Source organism: Macaca mulatta, chromosome 7 (genome assembly GCF_049350105.2).
Source record: "Macaca mulatta isolate MMU2019108-1 chromosome 7, T2T-MMU8v2.0, whole genome shotgun sequence".
Taxonomy (NCBI): Eukaryota; Metazoa; Chordata; class Mammalia; order Primates; family Cercopithecidae; genus Macaca; species Macaca mulatta.
This window is the reverse complement of record NC_133412.1, coordinates 36,508,597-36,533,390: the sequence shown is the minus strand read 5'-3', so window position 1 is coordinate 36,533,390 and position 24,794 is coordinate 36,508,597. Positions and strand designations below refer to the sequence as shown.

At 44.0% G+C, this 24,794-nt stretch overlaps 2 protein-coding genes and 1 non-coding gene across 7 annotated transcripts in view; 2 read left to right on the top strand and 1 right to left on the bottom strand.

The window, feature by feature from the left end:
* The window catches only part of MYO1E (myosin IE), a 238,920-nt gene that overhangs the window by 159,322 nt on the left and 54,804 nt on the right, over positions 1-24,794 (top strand). For 2 of the 4 annotated variants that reach the window (XR_013395631.1, XM_028850992.2), the window contains exons 11-17: positions 261-341; positions 669-755; positions 4,383-4,469; positions 5,959-6,126; positions 9,352-9,437; positions 12,440-12,521; positions 19,885-19,991. Coding sequence is in view for 3 of the 4 variants with exons in the window: in XM_028850992.2 (XP_028706825.2) it covers positions 261-341; positions 669-755; positions 4,383-4,469; positions 5,959-6,126; positions 9,352-9,437; positions 12,440-12,521; positions 19,885-19,991 (698 nt within the window). In the remaining variant the exon portion in view is untranslated. Of the gene's footprint in view, positions 1-260; positions 342-668; positions 756-4,382; positions 4,470-5,958; positions 6,150-9,329; positions 9,438-12,439; positions 12,522-19,884; positions 19,992-24,794 lie in introns of all 4 variants that reach the window. The other 2 variants (XM_077939507.1, XM_077939508.1) reach the window with 2 other exon arrangements.
* Positions 2,165-2,305, top strand: LOC114680076 (U4 spliceosomal RNA). Its single transcript, XR_003732143.1, has one exon. It is a non-coding gene; the product is annotated as a U4 spliceosomal RNA (small nuclear RNA).
* On the bottom strand, positions 5,623-8,122 carry LDHAL6B (lactate dehydrogenase A like 6B). Of its 2 annotated transcripts, XM_077937932.1 has the most exons (3): positions 7,489-8,122; positions 7,429-7,437; positions 6,595-7,305 (listed from the first exon to the last, which is right to left on the bottom strand). In XM_077937932.1, the coding sequence occupies exons 1-3, from the start codon at positions 7,982-7,984 to the stop codon at positions 6,725-6,727; spliced, it is 1,086 nt and encodes a 361-aa protein (XP_077794058.1). In that variant the 5' UTR covers positions 7,985-8,122; the 3' UTR covers positions 6,595-6,724. The 2 variants fall into 2 exon arrangements, with proteins under 2 accessions (NP_001181042.2, XP_077794058.1); NM_001194113.2 differs by having other exon boundaries at positions 5,623-7,957.

The following is a 24,794-nucleotide window of genomic DNA, read 5'->3' as shown; positions in this document are numbered from 1 at the left end:
GAAATTAATGGTTATCATCATTAAGCAAACATTTTTTGTTTCTACTGTACTCGCTTTTCTGAATCCTGGTGGTTTTCCAAAGCGCTTGCCTTTGCACTGAGAGTTTGTTAATGCAGCAGGTCTCCTGCCTTCACGTTATCCTCTGTTTCCTCCAAGCAGTAGTGTTTGCTATGTAGAGTCCAGCTTCCCTTTCCCCAACGCATGCCCGTTTTTAGTATAAATGGAAAGGAGTTCACTGCCATGCTGTTTACTTTCTCTAGTCGATCAATAAAGCCATGCAGAAAGACCATGAAGAATACAACATTGGCGTCCTAGACATCTATGGCTTTGAAATATTCCAGGTAAGGCCAGTTTGAATAAGTAGGGGTTGAGGAGGGTGGCATATTTCTTCTGGCCTGCAAGAAAGAATTCTAGGCAATGCAAACACAAAAAAACAGAAAATATACCACCACCACAACAAAAATACCACTCAGGCTCATTTTGGCCTTTGTGAGTTCTTCACGTACCTTTACCAAATTAGTTTCTCCTAAATATAAACTTCTTTCTATTGATGCATCCAACATTTCTATGAAAGCTTTTCACATGAAGACATTTCAATAAATCACTCAAGAAATGACTTTTAAATGATTTTGTGAAACAATTACATGTGAATAACTTTTTTTTTTCAGAAAAATGGGTTTGAACAGTTTTGTATCAATTTTGTTAATGAAAAACTGCAGCAGATTTTTATTGAACTGACATTAAAGGCGGAACAGGTAAGCAGTCCCTCGTCCTTCATCCTATTCTATTTATAACTTACTTTGTTTACAAGGGTATCGATTTCTGTCTTTTGATAATAGATTTGGGTTCCACTCTTATATTAGGAAACGCACCTAATAAAGTCAGGCAGAAAAACCATACGCCATTGTGGTATTTTAATCCATGAAATATAAATACCATCTGCAGCATTTGCCTTCTTCTTTAAGCAAATGATGCTGTGACGTTGGACATAAGACTGGCTGCTTTTACTATACTGACTCACTGAGCACGTGGGAAATGGGAGCCTAGTTCCAGCCCCAACTGTCTGAGGCATATATTGTGTTCCAAATAAAAGACTTGGTTTTCTCAGATTTACTCCATTCTCAATCTTCCCTAACAATACATGCATTTTTAACAAAGCTGGTATTTCAATACTTACCTGAGGTAACATGCCTTGCTGTAGTTTCTTCTAAAGTTCGGTGCAGGTCGGGTGCTGTGGCTCATGCCTGTAATCCCTAGCACTCTGGGAGACCAAGTCGGGAGAATTGCTTGAGTCCAGGAGTTCAAGACCAGCCTGCCGGACAAAATGAGACCCCATCCATACAAAAAATAAAACAATTAGCTGGACGTGGTGGCATAAGCCTATCGTCCCAGCTGTTCTGGAGGCTGAAGTGAAAGGATTGCTTGAGCCCAGGAGGTCGAGACTTACATCATCACACCACTGCACTCCATCCTAGGCAACAGAGCAAGACTCTGTTTCAAAAATAAATAGTAGCCAGGTGCAGTGGCTCACGCCTGTAATCCCAGCACTTTGGGAGGCCGAGACCTGCAGACTATTCGAGGTCAGGAATTCGAGACGAGCCTGGCCAACATGATGAAACCCCATCTCTACTAAAAATACAAAAATTAGCTAGGCATGGTGGTGCGTGCCTGTAGACCCAGCTACTCCGGAGGCTGAGGCAGGAGAATCGCTTGAACCCGGGAGGCGGAGCTTGCAGTAAGCTGAGATCGCGCCACTGCACTCCAGCCTGGGCAACAGAGCGAGACTTCGTCTCAAAATAATAATAATAAAAATAAATAAATAAATAGTTCGGTGCAGTTTCCATCGTTTCCTGATAGCATATTGTTTAGGATTCCTGGGGCCACCATAACAAAGCAGCACAAACTGAGTGACTTGAAACAGTAGCAGTTTCTTCCCTCCCAGTAGGAGCCCAGAATCTGAAATCAGGAAGTCCTCAGGGCCATACTCCTTCTCAGGATAGAGGGGAGAATCCTTCCTCTTCTAGTTTCTGGTAGCTCCTGACATTTCTTGGCTTCTGGCAGTTTGACTCCAATCTCTGCCTGTGTCTTCACGTAGCCTTTTCCAATGTCCCCCTGTGTCTCTATCCAAATCTCCGTCTCTTTTCTTTTATGAAGATACCATTTTAGCTTTGTGCAATGGCAATATTTTAGCCAGTGAGATTTATCTGAGGCATGATTATTGCTAATTGAAAACTTTTCACAATACCCTGCCATGACGACTTGAAATATAGTCGGCATTGACGATTTTTGACAGTCTCTATGGAGAGTGAACTGTTTAAAAAAAAAAAAAAGAAAAAGAAAAAGAAAAGAAAGACAACATTTTTTTTGGATTTCGAGTTCACGCTAAACCCAGGATGACTTACTGTGGGGTCCTTAGTGAATTTCATTTACAAAGACCTTACTTCCAAACCTCACATTCTAAGGTTCCAGGTGGATGTGAAATTTGGGGGGATACTATTCAAGCCACTGTATACATCAAAGGCTGTTTTGGGGTCATTTAGTTATGGAAGTGTTTTTGCCTGTGCTTAGGAAACACCATACCAGCAGGTTTCACGTGACCTTCTGCCCTGGAACCCACCCTTGGTTGTTTTACTGTAGCTACTCTAAGGGGTGGGGAAGGCTAGAGGTTCACATGAAACCCATTGCTACTGTTGCCATCTAAGTCCCTACCACGTCTAGCCCAGTCTCCTGCAGTAGTCTCCAAACTGGTTTGGTCGTCTCCATGTGGGTTTCCCGTGAACCTCTAGCCTTCCCCAACCCTTAGAGTAGCCAGAGCAAAACCACCAAGAAAGAGCGCAATAGCCAATGAGATGGGAGCGGGGAGGCAGGGGCTAGATCATATGGGAAATTGTAGGGCATGGCTGAGACTTTGGGTGTTATAGTAAGTGGAATGAGGACCCATTGAAGAATTTTGAGGGAGGAGTGACATGATCTGATTTGTTGTTTGTGTTTTTGAAAGGGTCACTCTGGCTCTGTAGGCTTATAGAGTGGGGTGAGGCAGGGGAAAGCAAACTAGAATGGAAGGTAAAAAACCAGTGATGGGCATACTGCAGGAGACTACGTTAGATGTGGCAGAGACTCAGACGGCAATGGTAGCAGTCCAGGTGGTGAGAGGGAGTATCTGGAGAGTGAGAGAATGGGACTTGCTCAAAATAATTAACAATAGCCAAGAAAGAAGGAGCAATCATGGGTGATTCTTAGCTTTATACCCTGGATAACAGGGCTGATGGTGACACTATTTACTGGAGGGTGAGATGAGAAGAGGGGTTGTTTGGAGGTCATGGGAAATATGGAATCAGAATTCCTCTAAATAGGTTAAGTTGGAGAGGCCCATTTATTATACATCCAAGCGAAGATTCCAGTCTGTAGAATGGATTTGAGTCTGGAACCCCGTGGCGAGATATAGATGAGAAATCAATTCAGGGGTCATTAGCCTGTAGGTGATGTATTTAAAGCCATGGGATTGATAGAAATCACCTAGAGAAGAAGGGCTGAGAAAACAAGAAGGCTGAAAGATTGACCCCTGAGATTCCACCAAATATAAAGTTCTGGAAATAAGAAAGAGCTAGCAAAGGAAGCCGGCAAAGTGAAACCAGTGAGGAAAGAAGAAAAAACCAGGATAGTGTCGTGGTTTTCAAGTTAAATGAGCCTCTGATAGACTGAAGAACCTTCCCATTAAGTACCTGGATGCTAATCTACTCCTGTCCTATATTTAATTTTAATTTTTATTTATTTATTTATTTTTGAGATGGAGTTTCGCTTTGTCGCCCAGGCTGGAGTGCCGTGGCGCGATCTCGGCTCACTTCAACCTCCACCTCCTGGGTTCAAGCAGTTCTCCTGCCTCAGCCTCCCAAATAGCTGGGATTATAGGCGCACCCCACCACACCCAGCTACTTTTTGTAATTTTAGTAGAGACGGTTTCACCATGTTGGTCAGGATGGTCTCGAACTCCTGACCTTGTGATCCGCCCACCTCGGCCTCCCAAAGTGCTGGGATTACAGATGTGAGCCACTGCGCCCAGCCCTATGTTAAATTTTAAGTTTTGTGATTTTTTTTTGTAACTGGATTTATGAGTTCGGTGCTACTAAATTGCAGTTTTCGTTGGCCAGAAACAATTGTGTGGCAACAATTTCATAGGGTTCAAACTAAACATAAAAATCACCAAGTCATAAAGTGTTCCTTTCCTGTTACCTCTTAGAAAATAAGAAATTAAAGTTCCTGGTATTCGTTGAAGGACATTTAGGTTTTTCTCTTTCATGGGAATTTTTGTCCATTCAGGGTCTGTCCGTGCAGAGCTCTTGCTATTTGGGAAATAATGTGAGTTCCTGGTTTCTGTCTTACAGGAAGAATATGTTCAAGAGGGAATAAGATGGACACCCATTGAGTACTTTAATAATAAAATTGTATGTGACCTCATAGAGAACAAAGTGGTAAGTGTTGGTTTAGTATGTCTTCACTGCTCACAGGTTTACATTAAGTGAGTTTTTGTTCTGTGTCGTTGTTTTAGAACAGGCAAAGTGACAACTCGGATTTGCAGAGAATTTGAGCAATTGTATTAGTTTTCTGTATGTGTGAAAAGAAAACAGTAGGGCTTTATTCTGGCAGTAAATATGAACATGTGGATATGAGTAAAATGTCAATTTACAAATGGAAGTTGTTACTGATTCTAAGAGAAGACAGCTGTCACACGATGACTTAGCATGTGAAGAGCCATAAAACTGGCCCTGTGTTCTAGTCCAACTTCTAGGACTTTAGCCTTAATGACTGATTCAGGCTGGGCATGGTGGCTCATGCCTGTAATCCCAGTACTTTGGGAGGCCGAGGCAAGTGGATCGCTTGAGCACAGGGGTTCAAGACCAGCCCCAGCAACATGGTGAAACCCTGTTTCCAAACACAAAATTTAGCTAATACAAAAATTGTATTAGCTAAATACAAAAATTAGCCAGGCATGGTGGCACGCACCTGTGGTCCTAGCTACTCTGGAGGCTGAGGTGGGAGGATCGCTTGAGCCTGGGAGGTTGAGGCTGTGGTGAGCTGAGATTGTGCCACTGCACTCCAGCCTGGGTGACAGAGCAAGACAAGACCCTGTCTCAAAAGAAAAAAAGATGATTCAAAATAAAAGAAAAGTGATACAGAACAAATATCTCTATAGGATTTTATATATATATATATATATATATAAAAAGCCAAACACTGGAAACAGTGAAAACATCCGTAGACAACTTATTTATTTATTTATTTATTTTGAGAGGCATCTCACTCTGTTGCCCAGGGGTTTCACCATGTTGGCCAGTTGGCCAGGCTGGTCTCGAACTCCAGACCTCATGATCCACCCACCTCGGCCTCCCAAAGTGCTGGGATTACATGCATGAGCCACCATGCCCAGCCAGACAACTTAGTTATTAAACAAATGAGAAATATAGCCATTAAAATAGGAAGTATGAAGAATATGTAAAACATGAGGAATGCTTATAAAATAGTGCTGTGTGAAAAAGGAAATGCATTATAGAGTGTGTACACTAAATAACTATATAAATGATGCCTATATGGGTAACATGCTGAAAGAGAACATTAAGAAATAGATTAGGTCAAAGGAAAGTGTTTTTATTTTACTTTTGGATTCTTAAGTCAATTTGGCATGAATATGAGTGAGCAGATAATGATCTGTGCATGACTGTTGGATAAAACTTCAGGGAGTTAAACAGCTTTTTGGAAAATGGAGTTTCCTCCCTCTTTAGATCTAAGTGGTGACTTCCCATTTGGGACTATTAATTGCATTCTTGCCTGAAGGGGAAGACTGACTTTCAAGATGGTATCTTAAGTCTGGGGAGCTGTTTCCTTCCCTAAGAAAGGACCTGATAAGCATTGTCTGTTTTGGAGAGGTCAGTGACTAGGGCCTTGCCTTCTTGCTCCCATCAGAACCCTCCTGGTATCATGAGCATCCTGGATGATGTGTGCGCCACGATGCATGCGGTGGGTGAGGGGGCAGATCAGACACTGCTCCAGAAACTTCAGATGCAGATTGGGAGTCATGAGCACTTCAACAGTTGGAACCAAGGCTTCATCATTCATCATTATGCTGGGAAGGTATGGCCAATATCCATTTTAATGTCTATCTGTTTTAAGCTTTTGGGTCTGTGATCCGGTTTCTCATGAAGCAAATCATATGCCTCGCCGTATTTTATTCATTCAACAAATAGAACTTATTGACTATCAAAAGAAGCAAAACAAAAGATTGTATATACTACTGCATATTTTTTTTGTATGTACATACTTTTATTTTTATACTGTAGAAGAAGCTACTACTTTACAGCGTATAAATGAACATAGGTGTAAGACAGCAAGAATGAAAGAAATAGCATATATCTAATGAAAAGACTCAGAATTTCTAGAACACAATAAATACCTACATCCTACTTTTTGGGAACCAAATGCTAACAACATGTATATAACAAGGCAAGTGCTGTTACATCAGAGGTACCAAAAACACTTAGGAATTGTAAATAAGTATCATCCAGCACGTGGATGCTAAATAAAAGAGCTGGAGGACTAAATAAATAGGAAAGTCACTCTACCTACTTTCCTGTTTCCATCTTTTAGGAATTCAAGTTTATTCAAAATTTCGTTATATAATCCTGTATCTGTGATCTCTTCAATAATTTCGGAATGGTAGTTTTAGACAACTTTAAATCTTGAGCTCCTTCTGAATTTCCCAAAGTGTTTTTGCACTTTTTTTCAGACGGTCCTCTTCTTCAGGGGTCAGCTTTATCTTTATAAGATGGGTAATACCATTCTCTCCCAGGATACAAGGAATACTGAGGAATACTTCTTCATCTATTCCATAGAGGCCCTTAATTATGGTGGAAACTGGATGTGTTCTCCTAAGATTCTTCAAAATACTTTCTGTTAAATCAGCCACAGATAGGCCAATGGCCCAAGAAGTATAACCTTTCATTTTAATAATCTCATAGGCAGTAGCAATCACTTCTTCGTGGACATTTTTCCATTGCTCAGGATCTTTATCAGTTCCTATATCAGAGTTCAGGTCCTTCAAAGGGACACCAGCTATGTTCACTCCACTCCACACAGGAACACTTGAGTCTCCGTGCTCTCCGAGGATCCATCCATGGCAGCTTTCAGAATGGATACCAAGCTTTTGTCCAATCAAGAAACGAAAACGAGCGGTATCCAGGTTACAGCCGCTTCCAATAACACGGTTTTTGGGAAATGCACTCAGCTTCCAAGCTACATAACTTAAGATATCCACTGGATTGGAAACAATAATCAGTTTGCAGTGGGGACTATGCTGGACAATATTGGAAATCATTAACTTGAAGAGGGCCACATTTCGCTGCACTAAATTAAGGCGCGTTTCTCCCTTTTCTTGGCGTGCACCTGCTGTGATAATCACTAGGTTGGAGTTTGCGGTGACAAAGTAATCTTTGCTACAAACAATATTTGGCATTTTCGTGAAAGAGCTGCCATGTTGAAGATCCATCGTCTCACCCTTCAGTTTGCCTTCATCAACATCCACAAGGGCAAGTTCATCGATCAAGCCTTTTAATAAGATGCTGATAGCGCAGGCCATGCCCACCGATCCAGTTCCTATGATGGAGACCTTACTGTGATGAACGGGCTCCTCAGAAGTGAAGCGCTCAATAAGCTCACTCTTCACAGTCGCCATCTTGCTCACGGAGGTGAAGCGCCAGGCGCCCTTGAGTGGGATGCGCGCTGCCTGACGGGGACACAGGGCCATCTTCAGGCACAGGAAATTCGCTCCCACCGAGCTCACTCTCTGGCTGGCCCGCACAAGAGGCACAGTCCAACTCATGGCTGCTCGCTCAAGAAGTGGAGAGAGAGAAACGGCAAAAAGCTGCTGACCAGAACGTTGAGACACCAAGAGAGCCGTTGGCAGGACCTTCAGCCCTCTACTGCGGGTGCGCATGACCCGCCTCCTGGCCCTCTACTGCGGCTGCGCGGGCCTTTCCAGCGTCTCCGACACGTGCTTTCCGTGGGTGCTCAGACTAAGGCAGTGAAGGGCTGCTTCTCTAGCAAGTGATTTCTGGAGTTCGTTTTACAAAGAGTGTTCTCATCAATAGTTGACATGCTGAAGAAGCTAACCCAGATCCCTGGGATTACTAGTTTTTTATTTTTAGTATGAGTGCCAAGGAAAAATGCTTCTATTATCTACAGATGAAAATAGGGTTACGTTTTCTGAACCATGACCCTGCCGGGAAGGATAGGGCGCTGTGCGTTGCGTACCGGTGGCTGCCTGCACCATCTCCCAGTGTCCGAGAAGTGGGCTCCTGCTTTCTGGTCTATGGCGCTGGAGGCCTATTTTGAAAGGATCCCGCTGCCTTGGTGCCAGTCCTGGCCAGGACCCGCACTGGGACAGTCAACTGAAGCTTGAGCAGGGTAGGGGCCAGCTGGGAGTCACTCCAGCACTAAATTTCACCATACTACTGCATATTTTTGGAACATGAATCACCCTGCTACATATATTAGCTGCTGAAGAAATAGATTTTCGTCTTGCCTCTTGCTGGAATCACAGACTGGCATTCCTTGTCTCCTCATGCCGACTGGGAGTATAAATCAAGGCCCAGAGTTCACTTTTGGTGTTTGTTCTCATACAACCCATGAGTATTGGGTGCCTAGTGGGTGCCAGGCTGTGTGGGGCTGCAGATGATAAAAAAGTAATTTGAGGTCATGGTCTTGGGGACTTCCTGGTCCTATGGAAATCCCCTGGTCTCATCCATCATCCCAGCTGACCTCTTGTTAAACAGAGTATCTGAGCATGAGTTTCTGGCCAGATTGGTGCAAATTTGATACCGCTTCTGGGAGAAATTGCAAAGCCTCAGATGACATGGCTCATTGCAATGAATTACTGAGCATGAGGGGCTTCACTTTTGCTCTGTCTTAGCTAAAATTTAGGAAAGAATTGAGTTTGTCATTTAGACACCCCTATGAATCCACTGAAAAAGGGGTGTGGGGCCTTGAGAGCTGGAGTTCTGATTATGGATCACCTGGGCCATCCAGGCAGGCAGATACTCATCAGCATCTGCAGGTCATCCCCGCTAAGTCAGCTAACAAGTAAGACATGCACAACCTTCCTGTGACAGTGCACAATGAAATCCCAAATGCAACATCTGGAAATCCACACGTTGTGGTGAGGATAGCCATGGCAACTTGGGTTTTTTGTTTGGTGAAATTAGACTTTTTGTTCAATAAACGATTTTGTTCGATGAATCACATTTTGTTCGATGAAATTACATTTTGTTCAATGAAATTAGATTTCTTTCCGTTCTTGGCCAGGTATCCTATGACATGGATGGCTTTTGTGAAAGGAACCGGGATGTGCTTTTTATGGATCTCATCGAGCTTATGCAGAGCAGTGAGCTGTAAGTATGTTTTGCCATAGCTGACAGGGGATATAGGTTTGATGAAATTTTCAATATGAAAACAAACTTATGAGCTGGGTGTGGTAGTGTGCTCCTATAGTCCCAGCGACTCGGGAGGCTGAGGCAGGAGGATCACTTGATCCTAGGAGTTTGAGGCTGCAGTGAGCTATGATCACTCCTATGAATAGCCACTGCCCTCCAGCCAGGCAACATAGGAATACCGTGTCTCTAATAAAGAAAAAACAAAAACAAAACAAAACACCTGTGATGTTTAGTGGTTAGGATTTTGTTCCTTCGTGCTATTGGGTCTGGATTATTATTGATCTATTTGGTTTCTCAAAATAGCTTTCTTTTCTCTATATCAGTCTGTCCCTTTTATGTCCCTAACACTTCATGCACCCAAATTCCAAGTGCCATCTACAGGTCCTTGAGGGCATCAGACTTTCTACCTTTCAATACTATTATCAGGGAGAAGTGAGTCCACTGGCTTTGGATTGGGATGGCCATTTCTGACCATTTAAGAGTGGAACAGTCTGGTTCCATGACATTTTGCCCTTGAACTCTTCTTCATGGTCTTTGAATTTTTAAAGATGCTTAATGGCTTAGCAAGACCCACATTAACCAGAGTCCCTGAAGTACTTAAGAAATGCTTGAGAAGTCTGGGAGGGACAACTAAAGAAGGGGTGACTCAGAGATCCATTTTAACTCCCAAGACCCTGTTTCAGCTATAGGGGTAGAACAGTGGGGGTATCCCCCTTGCACGCTGCTAGAACTGTCAGGACCACCTCTGCCTTCCTCCCCTCTTCCCTGAAAAGGTTCTCAAGATCCTGGATAACACATAAGAAGATGTAATTTACATGAGCAGGTCCATGCTTGCAAGGCAAGGCCCATGCATGCCAGATCTAACAATTTCTAGAGCTTATTTCAAGTAAGAGCTGCCCTTCTGGTCTCTATTACTTAAGCTGTCACAACAGCAAGGCCAGTTCCTCTAATCAACAGCAGCGAGCCTGATAATTTCCTAGTAAAGGACTGACTGCAATGAAAGCAAAGCAAGAGTTTCCTTTTCAGGCCCTGGACAGCTGTTCTGCTCCATTTAATTCTCTCTCTGTCGCTCCTTGCCCCTCCTCACCCTCTGCTCTCCATCTCTGCCCTTCTTTGCAGTCACACCACCATTTTTGAGATTTTGCATTTCTTTTTATTCACAACATACAAAATCGATCGGTTCTTCTCTGAGATGGTTAGGTAAGCCACAAGTCCTGGCTTGTGGGTTTTATGGCAGTCAGGTGCAGACTTGCTTCCAGAGATTGTTTTTAAAAACTTATTAAAATTCCTGCCAAGTTTAAGAGCTATTATTGCTTCCATATAAACTGCTGTCGTATAGACATGGCCTATTATTTTATAAACACATTTGATGTCAAAATCTGTAGTCGTATCTGGTCAAGTTAAAAGTAGATTGCTGGGGAGACTTCTGGAACATTCAAGATGCCCAAAAAGTCATTGAGGAGGAAGTGAGTTTGAATTTGAATGTCAGATTGCTAATTTACGTGGATCCCGTCATTCACCCAGTCAGCAAATATATATTATGGACCAACTGTGTACCATGCTATGCTTCAGACACACCAGGGACACTAAGATGAGGAAGGCATTGTCCCTGTCCTATTGCTAGTGAGGCAGACGTGAAAACACATGCAGCTCAAATAACACCACTAATGAAAGTATATACAGGCCGGGCACGGTGGCTCACGCCTGTAATCACAGCACTTTGGGAGGCCAGGGCAGGTGGATCACGAGGTCAAGAAATCGAGACCATCCTGGCCAACATGGTGAAACCCTGTCTCTACTAATAATACAAAAATTAGCTGTGTGTGATGGTGTGCGCTTGTAGTCCCAGCTACTCAGGAGGTTGAGGCAGGAGAATCTCTTGCACCTGGGAGGCAGAGGTTGCAGTGAGCCAAGATCACGCCACTGCACTCCAGCCTGGCGATAGAGTGAGACTTTGTCTCAAAAAAAAAAAAAAAAAGAAAGAAAGTATATTCAGGAGGCAAAGTGCTTGTGATTTGTTACTGCTCCACTTAAAATTGCTCATACTCAAAAGCAGTTTGTCAGGGTTTTCTGTGTAGAGCTGGGAACAGTGTGCTACTGGCATCTGGTGAACAGAGACCATGGATGCTGCTAAATATTCCACAATATGTAGAAGAGGCCCCCTCCTTAGCCCCCAACAAAGAATTATTCAGCCGCAGATACCAGTGGTGCCCAGGCTCAGAAACTGCTCTAGAGCAAAGCAGCATCTGCACTGAATCCAGATATTTCATATAATTCCCTGAGTTCTGGTCTAGCTTGCTTGTGTTAACAAACACATGCTGGCCAGGCGCAGTGCCTCACGCCTGTAGTCCCAACACTTCCAGAGGCTGAGGCAGTAACACCTCTTGAGCCCAGTTGTTTGAGACCAGCCTGGGAAACATGGCAAAACCCATCTCTATAGAAAATACAAGAATTAGCTGGATGTGGTGGCACCTGCCTATAGTCCCAGTCACTCAGGAGGCTGAGGTGGGAAGATGGCTTGAGCCTGGGAGGTCGAGGCTGCAGTGAGCCATGATTGAACCCCTGCAGTCCGGCCTGGGCAACAGAGCGAGACCCTGTCTCAAAAACAAAAGAAAACGAAAACCTGAAATCCCCTACTGACCTCCCTCCGTTATGTTCTACTGTCAAGATATACCTCAATTCCTGTGACTAGGGACGTTGGAAAGCAACGTTTTAAAATTTATTTTGCAGTCTTTGATTCCAAGTTGCTTATATCTTAGAATTCTTTCCTTTCATGTCTTTCGTCCATCGTTCATTTCCCCAAGTCACATCTTGATGGCCTGTGCTGTGAGTCAGATGGCTTTTCTGTAGCCAAGGTTATGTGCCTGGGGACGGCCCTCCACCCCATCCTCTAAAAAGGCAGGCTTTCAGACCCCAAGGTACTTACAGATTGCTAATTCATTCTCTTTCTCCTTTTCCAGGCCTTTCATAAAGTCTTTATTTCCGGAAAATCTGCAAGCTGACAAGAAAGGGCGCCCAACTACTGCCGGAAGCAAAATAAAGGTTAGTTCTATTTTAGGAAATTTATAGATTCTTAAAAGGGCTAGGGCTTCCTAGGAGTCAGGAACTGCACCCCTGGGCCAGGATACGAGGTCAGCGAGATGTGAGGAGATGGTTACAGAAGATGCTCAGAAGTAATGTTGCTGCTTGTTAAAAGGTTCCAGGACGCAAGCTGAATTTGACTTGGCTGTACCAAAATCTTAAATGGTTTAAGTACCTCATAGCTTAATAGTCAGCAGCTGATAATCAGCTACTTTCTAAGAGAAAATGGCTTTATACAGAATCTGGAAGAATTTATGTTAAACTATCAGGGAAATGTTGTGGTTCGGAGCCATGTTTTGGATATTGATAACAGTTTTCCAGGCCAAGCCCAAAAACCTGCCAGTTATGGAACGTTACTTGCCAGAAATTCTACTTGGTCTTTTAGGGGCAATTTATGCGTCCCTCCTCACTGGGCCCTGCAGGCCTTTCCTTGCTGGGAATTGAAGACACATCTGGCCACATGGTGTCTCAAAGTCTGAAGGAAATCTTACAGTGTTTCTCAGGAAGTAGGCAGGGTTCTGTGGTACCTGAGCCATTGTGTGGCAAAATTCGTTGTCCCTAATTACACTCTGAATTAAGAGTTTGTGGGCCGGGCGCAGTGGCTCATGCCTGTAATCCCAGCACTTTGGGAGGCCCAGGCAGGCGGATCACCTGAGGTCGGGAATTCAAGACCAGCCTGACCAACATGGAGAGGAGAAACCCTGTCTCTACTAAAAATACAAAATTAGCCAAGCGTGGTGGTGGGCGCCTGTAATCCCAGCTACTCAGGAGGCTGAGGCAGGAGAATCACTTGAGCCCGGGAGGCAGAGGTTGCAGTGAGCCAAGATAGCGCCATTGCACTCCAGCTTGGGCAAGAAGAGTGAAACTCTGTCTCAAAAAAAAAAAGTCTGTGTCAGCCACATGTAGTGGTTCAGGCCTGTAATCCCAACACTTTTGGAGGCCAAGGAGGGAGGATTACTTGATCCCAGGAGTTTGAGACCAACCTGTGCGACATAATGAGAACCCCATCTCTACTAAAAATAAAAATTAAGTGTGGTGGCTCACACCTATGCTCTTAGCTACTTGGGAGGCTGAGGCAGGAGAATCACTTTAGTCAAGGAAGTCAAAGCTACAGTGAGCTGTGATTGCCCCAGTCTGGGGGACAGAACGAGACCCTATCTCAAAAAAAAAAAAAAAAAATTGTTTTTGTCATTGTGTCACACACACTTAATCTTGTAACTCTAAGAAATATTCACTAAGCTATTTTTTAAAATCATGCTGGTTAAGAATAATTTTTTTAAAAAATTATACCAGCTAAATACTTCCTCAGTTTTTCAATCAAAGGAATGGTTGAGTGACAGCAGGGCTTTGAGTTTGCTTGCCTGTGTTTGAATCTCAGCTCTGGCTTTTCCTCGCTGTGTGCTTGCCAAGGTGTTACTTATGCTCTCAGTGCCCTCACCGCTTCCCTGTAAAATGGAGATATTGGTGTCTATCTTAAGAGATTACTGTGATGCTTCAGCTTCGTAATTCATCGGAAGCATGTAACGCAGTGCCTAAGGCATACTGAACACAAGATGTATATATGTGCTCTGACTACATTCTTCCCCTTTAGCCCCATTCCTATATCACCGTTGTTGGTCTCTGCTTAATTGTTGCTTTTTCCTTTTTTGTAAAGTTGGGTTCTCACAATGTCACCCAGGCTGGTCTTGAACTCCCGGGCTCAAGCAATCCTCCCGCCTCAGCCTCCCAAAGTGCTGGGATTACAGGTGCTGCAAGCAACCGAGTCCAACCTGGGCTTTCAGCTGTAGGGTAGAGCCCTCTGAGTGTCAAGAACATCATATTGAAAGAACTAGAGAAATTTAGTAGCCCCAGGACAGCCACTGGGTTAGGCTCACTGGAGCAGAAAGCTGAAGGCAGAAAACAGATGAAATTCTCATGAGGCCCAGATATTACTGTCTGTGTGAAGTTTCTGACTCATGCCTTTACTGCAAAGTGCTGGATAAGGATTAACTCTGGGCTGGAAAATCGAGTCATAAGACTGTCACATTCAGATCCAAGGGGCCCGGATCATCCAGGTTATGATGACTCATTTCCAAGTGGTCTGGATTATTCTCTATAAAAAGGAGAGCAAGGGTAGGGACACTTTTTTCCTCCTTGAAGATTTGTCCCCTTTCTTTTCCTTCATATGCTTGTCTGGTTGAAGTTTCAAAGTGCCATCATTGTGTGGGGTGTTTCCAAAATGTTTAGGTTTACAAGTCTCAGGCCCTTTTCTAGGGAGGTCAAGCTGAAGTCAGCCAGTTTACCTAAAGAGAGTACAGCATGTTTTCCCACCTCCAGGCACACTCTCCTCGGTGGATGTTGTGACCTCTGTCTGCCTGGCTGTCTGCCTCCACATAGGAATAAAAGTTTCTCCCAGTACCTCTTACAGCTACAAAGCCATGGCCCAATCTCCGATACATTCCATATCCACAGTATTTTGCAGACATCACTGTCATCTTAACAATATCCCTGAGGCATAAGCATTTAAAAGGGTTCTGAGTTCCTTGAAAAAAAAATTAAACTGGTATTCAAGGTCATCGTAGTGTTATATATTTCATTATCTTGTAATTATTTAAACATGTAAACTGATTTGCAGGATTTAACGAATATTCATTTGATGGGAACTCTTATTATCTTGATTATAAATAAAAGTATAAATATAGTAATATTTAATAGCACTTGATTTTGAGGTTTTACTTAATTCGATATTGTTGTGTCTGGAAGGGACCACTACAGGTTGAGCATCCCAAATCCTGAAATGCTCCAACGAGCATTTCCTTTGAGCATCATGTTGGTGCTCAAAAAGTTTCAAATTTTGGAGCATTTTGGATTTCAGCTTTTCAGATTCGGGATACTCTACTATAAAGTATAATGCAGGCCGGGCACGGTGGCTCATGGCCACCTAGCACTTTGGGAGGCCAATGTGGGTGGATCATTTCAGGCCAGTCTGGCCAACATGGTGAAACCCCATCTCTACTAAATATACAAAAATTAGGCCGGGCGCAGTGGCTCACGCCTGTAATCCCAGCACTTTGGGAGGCCGAGGCAGGCGGATCACGAGGTCAGGTGATCAAGACCATCCTGGCTAACACGGTGAAACCCCGTCTCTACTAAAAATACAAAAAACTTAGCCGGGTGTGGTCGCGGGCACCTGTAGTCCCAGCTACTCGGGAGGCTGAGGCAGGAGAATGGCGTGAACCTGGGAGGCAGAGCTTGCAGTGAGCCAAGATTGCGCCACTGCACTCCAGCCTGGGCGACAGAGCGAGACTCCGTCTCAAAAAAAAAAAAAAAAGAAAAAATTAGCTGGGCATGGTGGAGGGCGCCTATAATCCCAGCTACTCAGGAGGCTGAGGCAGGAGAATCACTTGAGCCCAGGAGATGGAGGTTGCCGTGAGCCGAGATTGTGCCATTGATGTGTCAGCCTGGGCGACAGAGCGAGACTCCGTCTCAAAAAATGAAAGAAAGTATAATGCCAATATTCCAAAATCTGAAAAAATCCAAAATCCAAAACACTTCTGGTCCCAAGCATTTCGGATAAGGAATACTCGTCCCATATTTAAATTAGAGTAAAAGATTTTTTTTTTTTTTTTTTTTTTTTTTTTTTGAGACGGAGTCTCACTGTGTCTCCCAGGCTGGAGTGCAGTGGCGTGATCTCGGCTCACTGCAAGCTCCGCCTCCCGGGTTCACGCCATTCTCCCGCCTCAGCCTACCAAGTAGCTGAGACTACAGGCGCCCGCCACCACGCCCGGCTAGTTTTTTGTATTTTTAGTAGAGACGGGGTTTCACCATGTTAGCCAGGATAGTCTCGATCTCCTGACCTCGTGATCCACCCGCCTCGGCCTCCCAAAGTGCTGGGATTACAGGCTTGAGCCACCGCACCCGGCCTAGAGTGAAAGATTGATGGTACAGAGAAACAGAATCAAGCCCAGAGGTGGCAAAGACGGACTGGTTACAGCTTTACCTGAGTGCAGCTGGAGCTGTAAGGGACATGACACAGGAGGTGTAGGCATCATGTAGGTGATTGGATTGGTTGGGGATTTTTTTGGTTTGTTTTTTGTTTTTGTTTTTTATGTGTGTGTGTGAAATGGAGGCTTGCTCTGTCACCCAGGCTGAAGTACAGCGATGTGATCTTGGCTCACTGCAACCCAGATTCAAGCGATCCTCCTGCCTCAGCCTCCAAAGTGGCTGGACTACAGGCGGCACCACCATACCTGGCTAATTTTTGGGTTTTTTTTTTTTTTAGTAGAGATGAGTTTTCACCATGTTGGCCAGGCTGGTCTCAAACTCCTGACTTCAATTGATCCGCCTGTCTCAGCCCCACAAAGTGCTGAGATTACAGGAGTGAGCCATTGCACCTGGCCTGATTGTTTGTTTTTTAATGTCTATTTCAATCTCTAGATTAAATTAGAGGTCTTCTAGTTCAACCTACTTAGTTTACAGATAGAGAACTGAGGGCCAGAGAAATCTAGTGATTAGTCATGTAGCTTGCAAATAAAGGTGCCAGGACCCACAGTCAGGCCTGCTGTCATCTCTGAAGGTAGAAGAGGAGCTTTCACCCTAAGCCCTTTCTCACTGTGCTGTCTGTATATTTTAACACCTGCTTCTGTTGAGCAAGTGCTATTGGTGCCTTTCTGTCCTAACTCAGAGACCTTTCTTGGCTGGAATCAGAATTAAATTGAGTTACTGCTTCACAACCACCTCAGCAGACATCTTAAGTTGACCCAAGGCTGGGCACAGTGGTTCATACCTGTAATCTCAGCACTCTGGGAGGCCAAGGGGGGAAGATTGCTTGAGGCCAGGATTGGAGACCAGCCTGGGAAATATAGTGAGACCCCATCTCTACAAAAACATTTTTTTAAAAATTAGCTGGGTGTGGTGGCATGTGCTTCCAGTCCCAGGTTACACAGAGGGCTTAAGTGGAAGGATCATTTGAGCTTGGGTGGCCTAGGCTGCAGTGATCTGTGATCATGCCACTCTACTCCATCCTGGACAACAGAGCAAGATCGTGTTTCAAAAATTAAAAATAAATAAATAAAGTTGACCCATGGCTATTGAAATGCAGGATAATTTTGATGGTTAAGATGTATTTCTATTTGCTGAAATTATTCACAGCCTGGTGGCTTCTGTCTAACCCTACCTCTCCCAGTTAATTCCTTTTATATCACACTAAAAGATCCCATCTCTTTGTCAGCAAGGCAGGATAGCATTGTTGCCAAAGAACAGGCTTGGTAGCCTGTGGATGCCGGTTCAAGCTTTGCTTCTCTTGCATGCAGATTGTGTCATCTTGAGCAATACTTTGTTTCTTTAAGGCCCAGCTTTCTCATCTAAAAACAGGAATAATATTAAATAGTAGCTACCTCTTCAGGTTGTTGTGGGGCATAAATGAGATAATCCATGTATCTAATCCATGCTGCTAACTCAGTAAATGTTATCTGTCACTATTTTAGCTGGAGAGGAATATGGCAAGTGACTTATAAACTTAAGTCACACTTGCCTCTGTATGTTTTCTTATGCTGAGGTGAGAAAGAAGGAATGCTGTTAAATACTTAGGACAAAAGAGTTTGCCAAGTTATTCTTGGAAATTATAAATTGTAGGCCAGGCGCAGTGACTCACGCCTGTAATCCCAGCACTTTGGGAGGCCGAGGCAGGTGGATCACCTGAGGTCAGGAGTTCAAGACCAGCCTGACCAACATGGTGAAACCCCGTCTCTACTAAAATTACAAAAATTAGCTGGGCCTGGTGGCATGTGCCTGTAGTCCCAGCTACTCAGGAGGCTGAGGCAGGATAATCGCTTGAACCTGGGAGGCGGAGGTTGCAATAAGCTGAGACCACGCCACTGCACTCCACCCTGGGCCACAGAGTAAGACTCTGTCTCAAAAAAAAAAAAAAAGTTGTAATTAAATACAAAACTAAAATCTAAAATAAAGTTTAAAAAATTAAGAATTTGGGGACTTTAAGAAAAAAAAGCTGTGTTATATTCAACTCTGCAGTCCCTCTCTGGCTCTACCTGATGTGTTGGAAAAATCATCAAATTTGTTGTCAATTGCAGTCTACATCATCAAAGAACATAAGAGACAATTTACTTTTTCATTATAGGACTTTGCTTTGATCATGCAACCTCTGCAGCCCTGTCTGTCCTCAATTTCAAGCATCGCAAAGAAAGCTATTTCCTGCACATCTAAACAGAGAATTTCATTCACCAATGAATATCTTGCTTTGAATATACTCAATAGTTTTTCTCAAGGGTTTCAGATTTCTGAAACCCATGAAAACAGAAAAGTCCTAATTGAGAGAGGGTTGTCTCTTGCAAGCAGATCCCTTCTGCTGACTTTGTAATGGTTTTCTGGCTTTGGAGGTCCCTTTTGGCTTTTTTCTTTTAGAGGTTTTCTCTCTTCATGCTGCTTTGCTTGGAAGTGGAGTTCGCATGTGTACCACATCCTTGGACCCACAGGGCGTGCTCAGCTGTGGGGTGGGAATGCTGATGTGAGCTCTACTCCCGTTTCTTCAAACAAAGGTTGAGATTCTCAGGGTTCAAAATACTTCGTAAGCAATTTCTGCTTTATGTGGCTTTTTCTGCTTGAATCCATTTATACTTTGGGTACCCAGCGCACAGGCATTAATAGATGGTTTTATATGGAATATTCTAGATTTGCGAAGAAGTGAGATATCAGCCACAGATAAAGTGTTCAGACTCCACAGGTTTTTAAATGGACATATTGAGGAAGAAACTGAATGAAATGGCATATCAAAAGTTTATAAATTCTCAAATTTTTATGAATCTCCAGTTCTTTAACTATGAATTTTAATCACTTTAGCAAAGTGATTCTTCATTAGTTGGATTGCCAGAAAAGAGAATGTAGGGGATTTGATGATTTATCCTTACAAATAATTTTGGGGGCAAAAAGTTAATGAGAACAATATATCTTCAAAGGCCCTCTATCAGTCTAAAATGAACTTAGTTTGTTAACTGACATGCTTCACTGTACCACTTGAAAATCATGTTGTATGTGAAGATTTATTGGGATTTTTGCTTTTCGTTGTTGTTCTGTTTTCTTAACTGTATTAAAAATGCCTAGTTGCTTTTGAAGATTGAATTTCAAACCCATTTAGGAGTGATAAAGTCATCATAAAAGTCAGCAAAGCTTTCGGAAAGTTTAGTAGACCTGACTTAAGCTTAATGAGCAGATTGTCATGAAGATTAATTCCTAGCTATATATTTCTACAATAGAGTTTTACAAGCCTCCTTTGAAATTTGGTCTTCTGTAGAGAAAGTTCCGTGATGCTGATACTGCTCTTCCTTTCTAGAAACAAGCCAATGACCTCGTGAGCACCCTGATGAAATGTACGCCTCACTACATTCGCTGCATCAAGCCAAATGAAACCAAGAAGCCCAGAGACTGGGAGGAAAGCAGGTATAGGGGGAAACCAGCTTAGGTGGGGCCGGGACCTTTTTCCCTCTGCTCCAGGTGAGCTGTCCTCCGTCACAGGCAGGAGCAGTGTCAGTTGCCCGCACATGTCTTTGTCGTGCTCTTGCGTCTTAACTTTTTCAGGACAAAGGCTATATACTGTTTCTCCTCTGTGTCATTTCCTAAAATGTTAGCAGTGCCATTCATTTCAGAATTAGCAGTTTGTAGTGTTGATCTTGGCTAGTCTGGGGGCAGATGGAAAAAAAACAAAACATAACCTCATACCGCAGAGTCACAATGGTTTTAAAATGAGTTTGAGGTTCTGTGTAGACATTCTTAGTACACCCAGCCCCTGATCGGACCCACAGGATGTGGCCTAGAATGCTTAGCTTGGGGTGGAAAGTGAAGGGCGGAAGACCTGGTAGAAATACGGTCCGGCATTTGCTATGCCTCATGAAGACACCGGGACACGCTGGAGGCTCTGGCATTCCCCCTAAGCACCGTGCTGATGAGCAGAACGACTCTGGGAGGAAAGATGTCAAAGGGAAGATGTCAAAGGGAAATGTGGAGCACAAGAAGGGAAATGTGGAGCACAAGAATTCAGCGAGCCCTTTCTGCCCTGACTTCCAAGGAAACCCTCCCACAACTAGCATTTAGGGAAGTGGCCTGGGCAGGAGGAAATGGCGGCATTGAGTAGGAGGCTAGAGGGTGTGAATTTTGTGGCCCACTGGGGGACCCAGACACACATTGTTCAGAGGCCTGACCCCACTGTCCATAGAAGCATGGGAAGGAGGGCTGGAGAGACGCTTAAACTACAGAGAGGACCCCAGCCATCGTCACCTAATATCAGTCCCAGGATGGGAGCCTACTGGAATTGCTACCTCTTGTCTTCTCTCTTGGAGAAAAGAAGATAGGCTCTTTTAGGTGTCAAGTGAAGATCTCTAGGTTTAGGTTCCACGGGAAGACCAGGACTAAAATTCCTAGCTGCCAATTACCTCCTGCAAGGGATAGGTGTGGCCATTTTCCATCCTGCCCGCAAGATCCTAAACCATGGCAGACAGATGATACCTGATCCTTTAGAGGAAGAAACAGATCCATAGTAAGAAAAACACATAGGTCAAACATTTACTGTCTGAAAGTTCATTTTATTTAATACTGAATACTTCAGGGTGCAGTCTAAGTCTTTTCTCTCCTCTGAAGAAGCCAGGCTGCGTGGATGTAGGAGCTGCCATGTTTTCAATCCACAACGTTTCTGAATAATCTCATCCATAGATGCATATTCTTAAGGATTTTTTTTTTTTTGAGTCAGAGTCTTGTTGTGTCGCCCAGACTGGAGTGCAGTGTCATGATCTTGGCTCACTGCAACCTCTGCCTCCCGGGTTCAAGCGATTCTCCCGCCTCAGCCTCTTGAGTAGCTGGGATTACAGGTGCCACCACTACGCCCGGCTACTTTTTGTATTTTTAGTAGAGATGGGGTTTCACCATCTTGACCAGGCTGGTCTTGAACTCCTGACCTCATGAGCCACCCTCCTCAGCCTCCCAAAGTACTGGGATTACAGGCGTGAGCTCCCACCCCTGGCCCCTTAAGGCATCTTTTCCATTCAATCTCTGAAATTTTTCAATTTAATGTAGTCAGATTCCTTCTATAATATTGTCCATTAATGATATTCAGGCCCTGATGAGGAGCTCATACTTTCTAAAGTGACCAACTCTTCTTTGGTCAATTCTTACTTTAGGAGGCTGTACAGTCCTTCTCTAGTTCACTTTGAAAACATGCCATAAGAATCATTCTCGGCCGGGCGCAGTGGTTCATACCCGTAATCCCAGCACTTTGGGAGGCCGAGGCAGGCGGATCGCAAGGTCAGGAGATTGAGACCATCCTGGGTAACATGGTGAAACCCGTCTCCGATAAAAATACAAAAAGAAATTAGCTGGGCTTGGTAGCGGGTGCCTGTAGTCCCAGCTACTCGGGAGGCTGAGGCAGGAGAATGGCATGAATCCAGGAGGTGGAGCTTGCAGTGAGCCAAGATCGCACCACTGCACTCCAGCCTGGGTGACAGAGCGAGACTCCATCTGAAAAAAAAAAAAAAAAAAACAAAAAAAAATCATTCTCGTCACTTTGCCACTGGACAGCTTTTCTGTTAGTTCGAGGTGACCATCGTGTTTCCTTTGAATCTTCTCTTCTACAGGTTAATCCCTCTCAGTTCCCTCAACAGTTTCTCTGGGACATGAAATGTAAGCATTCCCCATCTGATCCCTTCTCTTGGATGTACTTAGTTTGGCCTCTGCTTTTGTGAAATGTGTAGCTCAGTTTCTCCTTTCAGACTAAGAGGGTAGCAGCACTGTCATCTCTTCCCGTCTAAAAATGTATTATGCTTACACCCAGGAGTTTTAGGCTGCAGTGAGCCATGATTGAGCCACTACACTCCAGCCCAGGTGATAGAGACCCCAAGTCAATCAGTCAATCAGTCAATCAATCAAATAGAAAACATCTTGTTTTGCCCTCTTACGTTGGTTCCCAAACTTGAGCCTGCCTCAGAATCCCCAGGAGGCCTTGTTAAAGCTGAGATTTCTGGGCTCCATCCCGAGTTTCTGATGCAGTGAGTCTGAAGTGGGGCCCGTGCGTGTACATCTTAAAAATCTTGCAGGTGGTGCTGGTGATGATGGCCCAGGCATTGCACTTGGAGAATCACTGATCTAGAGCAAAGAACTAGACTGGGATTTGCAAGACCTGTGTCCTGGTACTGACATATCACTAAGTTGTTAGAGTGAGACTCTTCATCTCCTTAGCCCTCAGTTCCTTCCTTCTAAGAGGGTCCATCTAGAATAGGATCTCCTTCCGTCTGACAGAATGAAGGCTTCCAGACAGTGGCTGTCAGTCTGCCTCTGTCTCTGTCACTTTTACACTCACCTCTCACACATACCCACACGTGCACATCCCACCCACGCATACATCCACATGTACACACACACACACACAATAGAACAGTGATATTAAATCAATACTCCAATATGATTACTCCAATCGAATCTTTAGTCAACCTTAGAAATACATTATGAGAGTCTTGGAAGCAGAGGTATTGCCAAAGGGGGTCTTAGCCCACCTTCCCCCATTTCAACCTCTATCCACCTGTCCTTCCCAGCAAATACTCTTAAATGAAAACATCTCACTTGCCCTACAAATGCAGTACCTCCCCTAGCACACCATCCTGTACTCCACGTAGATAGTTCTGCTGAAAGCACCTCTAAAATAGAAATTTTGCAATAGCTGCTTGGAAGTTCACCAACGCTGATGCTGCCTTCTTGTAAAAATCCACCTTGATTCATTGGAATATCAGAAAATGGAGAAATTAAATGAGTGGTACATTTTATTCAGTAAATCCTCATAGGATGAGGATGGTATTTTCTCTTTTTTTTTTTTTTTTTAATGATTCCCCTTCTTTGAATTGCAGCAAAAAATTTTATGACATGCATTCAGATAAACTGGTTTTAAGAAGTTCAAGGTACTAGTCGGTTGAGCATTGATTTATAATTCCAGTAAGATCGCTTTCTGGGATTCCACCCTTAATCCCGGTTTGGGTTTATTGTGTAACAGATGGTTTCACTCCATCAGTGAGTCAGGAGCGTTGGGGTCCGTGAAAGGGCAGTGTGCTTCACTGGCCAGGATTACACACCCAGTTGAAGCTCCTGGTGAAGATGGTTACTAATCCCACAAGTTTATGGGGTATGGGGTTTTTCTTTTCCTGTTGCAAATGTGTTTTTGTTTGGGTTCTGGCAAGGTTGCTTGCCCTGGATTCTGAATTGCTGCCTTGCAGAGTTCTCTAGCCCTGATCAATTTGAGTAAACGGCCAGGGACAGTCTTGGAAAAAGACTCTCTCTGCAAGACAGAGTTGGCATAGCCTAGGGAACAACCGGGCACTGTCTGGCCGGTGACTGCTGAGGAGGTGACAGTGCTCCAGGAATATGCAAAAATCAACTCGTGTCCCTTTGGTGACCCCAAATTTTAAACATTACAGGACTTGCTAGACTGATTTCTACAAGAAAATTTCTTGATGGTGGAAGCTGTAATGAATGAAACAATGTTTTAACATGAGGAATACTCCTTCCTATGTGATTCATGGGAAAGGAACGTTTCTGCTTGAATTAATGGGTGATGCATTCCTGCCTCGAAAGCCTGGCGTGAAGCCAGTATTTATGAAAAGTACTTTGAAATGAGCAGAACCTTTAAATGAACAGCTCTATGCATTTTTCTCACTAGAGAAAAGGCCAGTGGCGAGTTTTAGATTTGGAGGAGGAGAGAAAGGAAAATTAATTATTTTAAATTTAATTACCTTTTTAATTGACGTATTTCTTTCTCTCTCTCTCTCTCTGTCTCTCTCTGTCTCTGTCTGACTTATATGGGCAAAGGTGGATATTTAGTACAGACGGGGTTTCACTGTGTTGGCCAGGCTGGTCTCGAACTTCTGACCTCATGATCCACCATCTCGGCCTCCCAAAGTGCTGGGATTACAAGCGTGAGCCACTGCGCCCGGCTTAACTCTTTGCGCATAGAGGCTTTTTAAAAGTTAATAATCTTAGAGGAATCAGCATTTCTGGCTCTTGGCTCTGTAAGACCCATCAAACTGGAGACTCTTAAACACCGCTCCCATTGTGACCTCATCCTTCCAATCAGCCAAGGCTGCACCCCCAGTGTGAGCTTCATCTGTACCCCTCCTCCTGTCCCACAGCACCCCGCCACTGGCCTTTCCTATCCTTGTGGCTGTGCTTTCACAGCCCTCTGCCTTGTCCTCTGCACCTCGTGGATTCAAC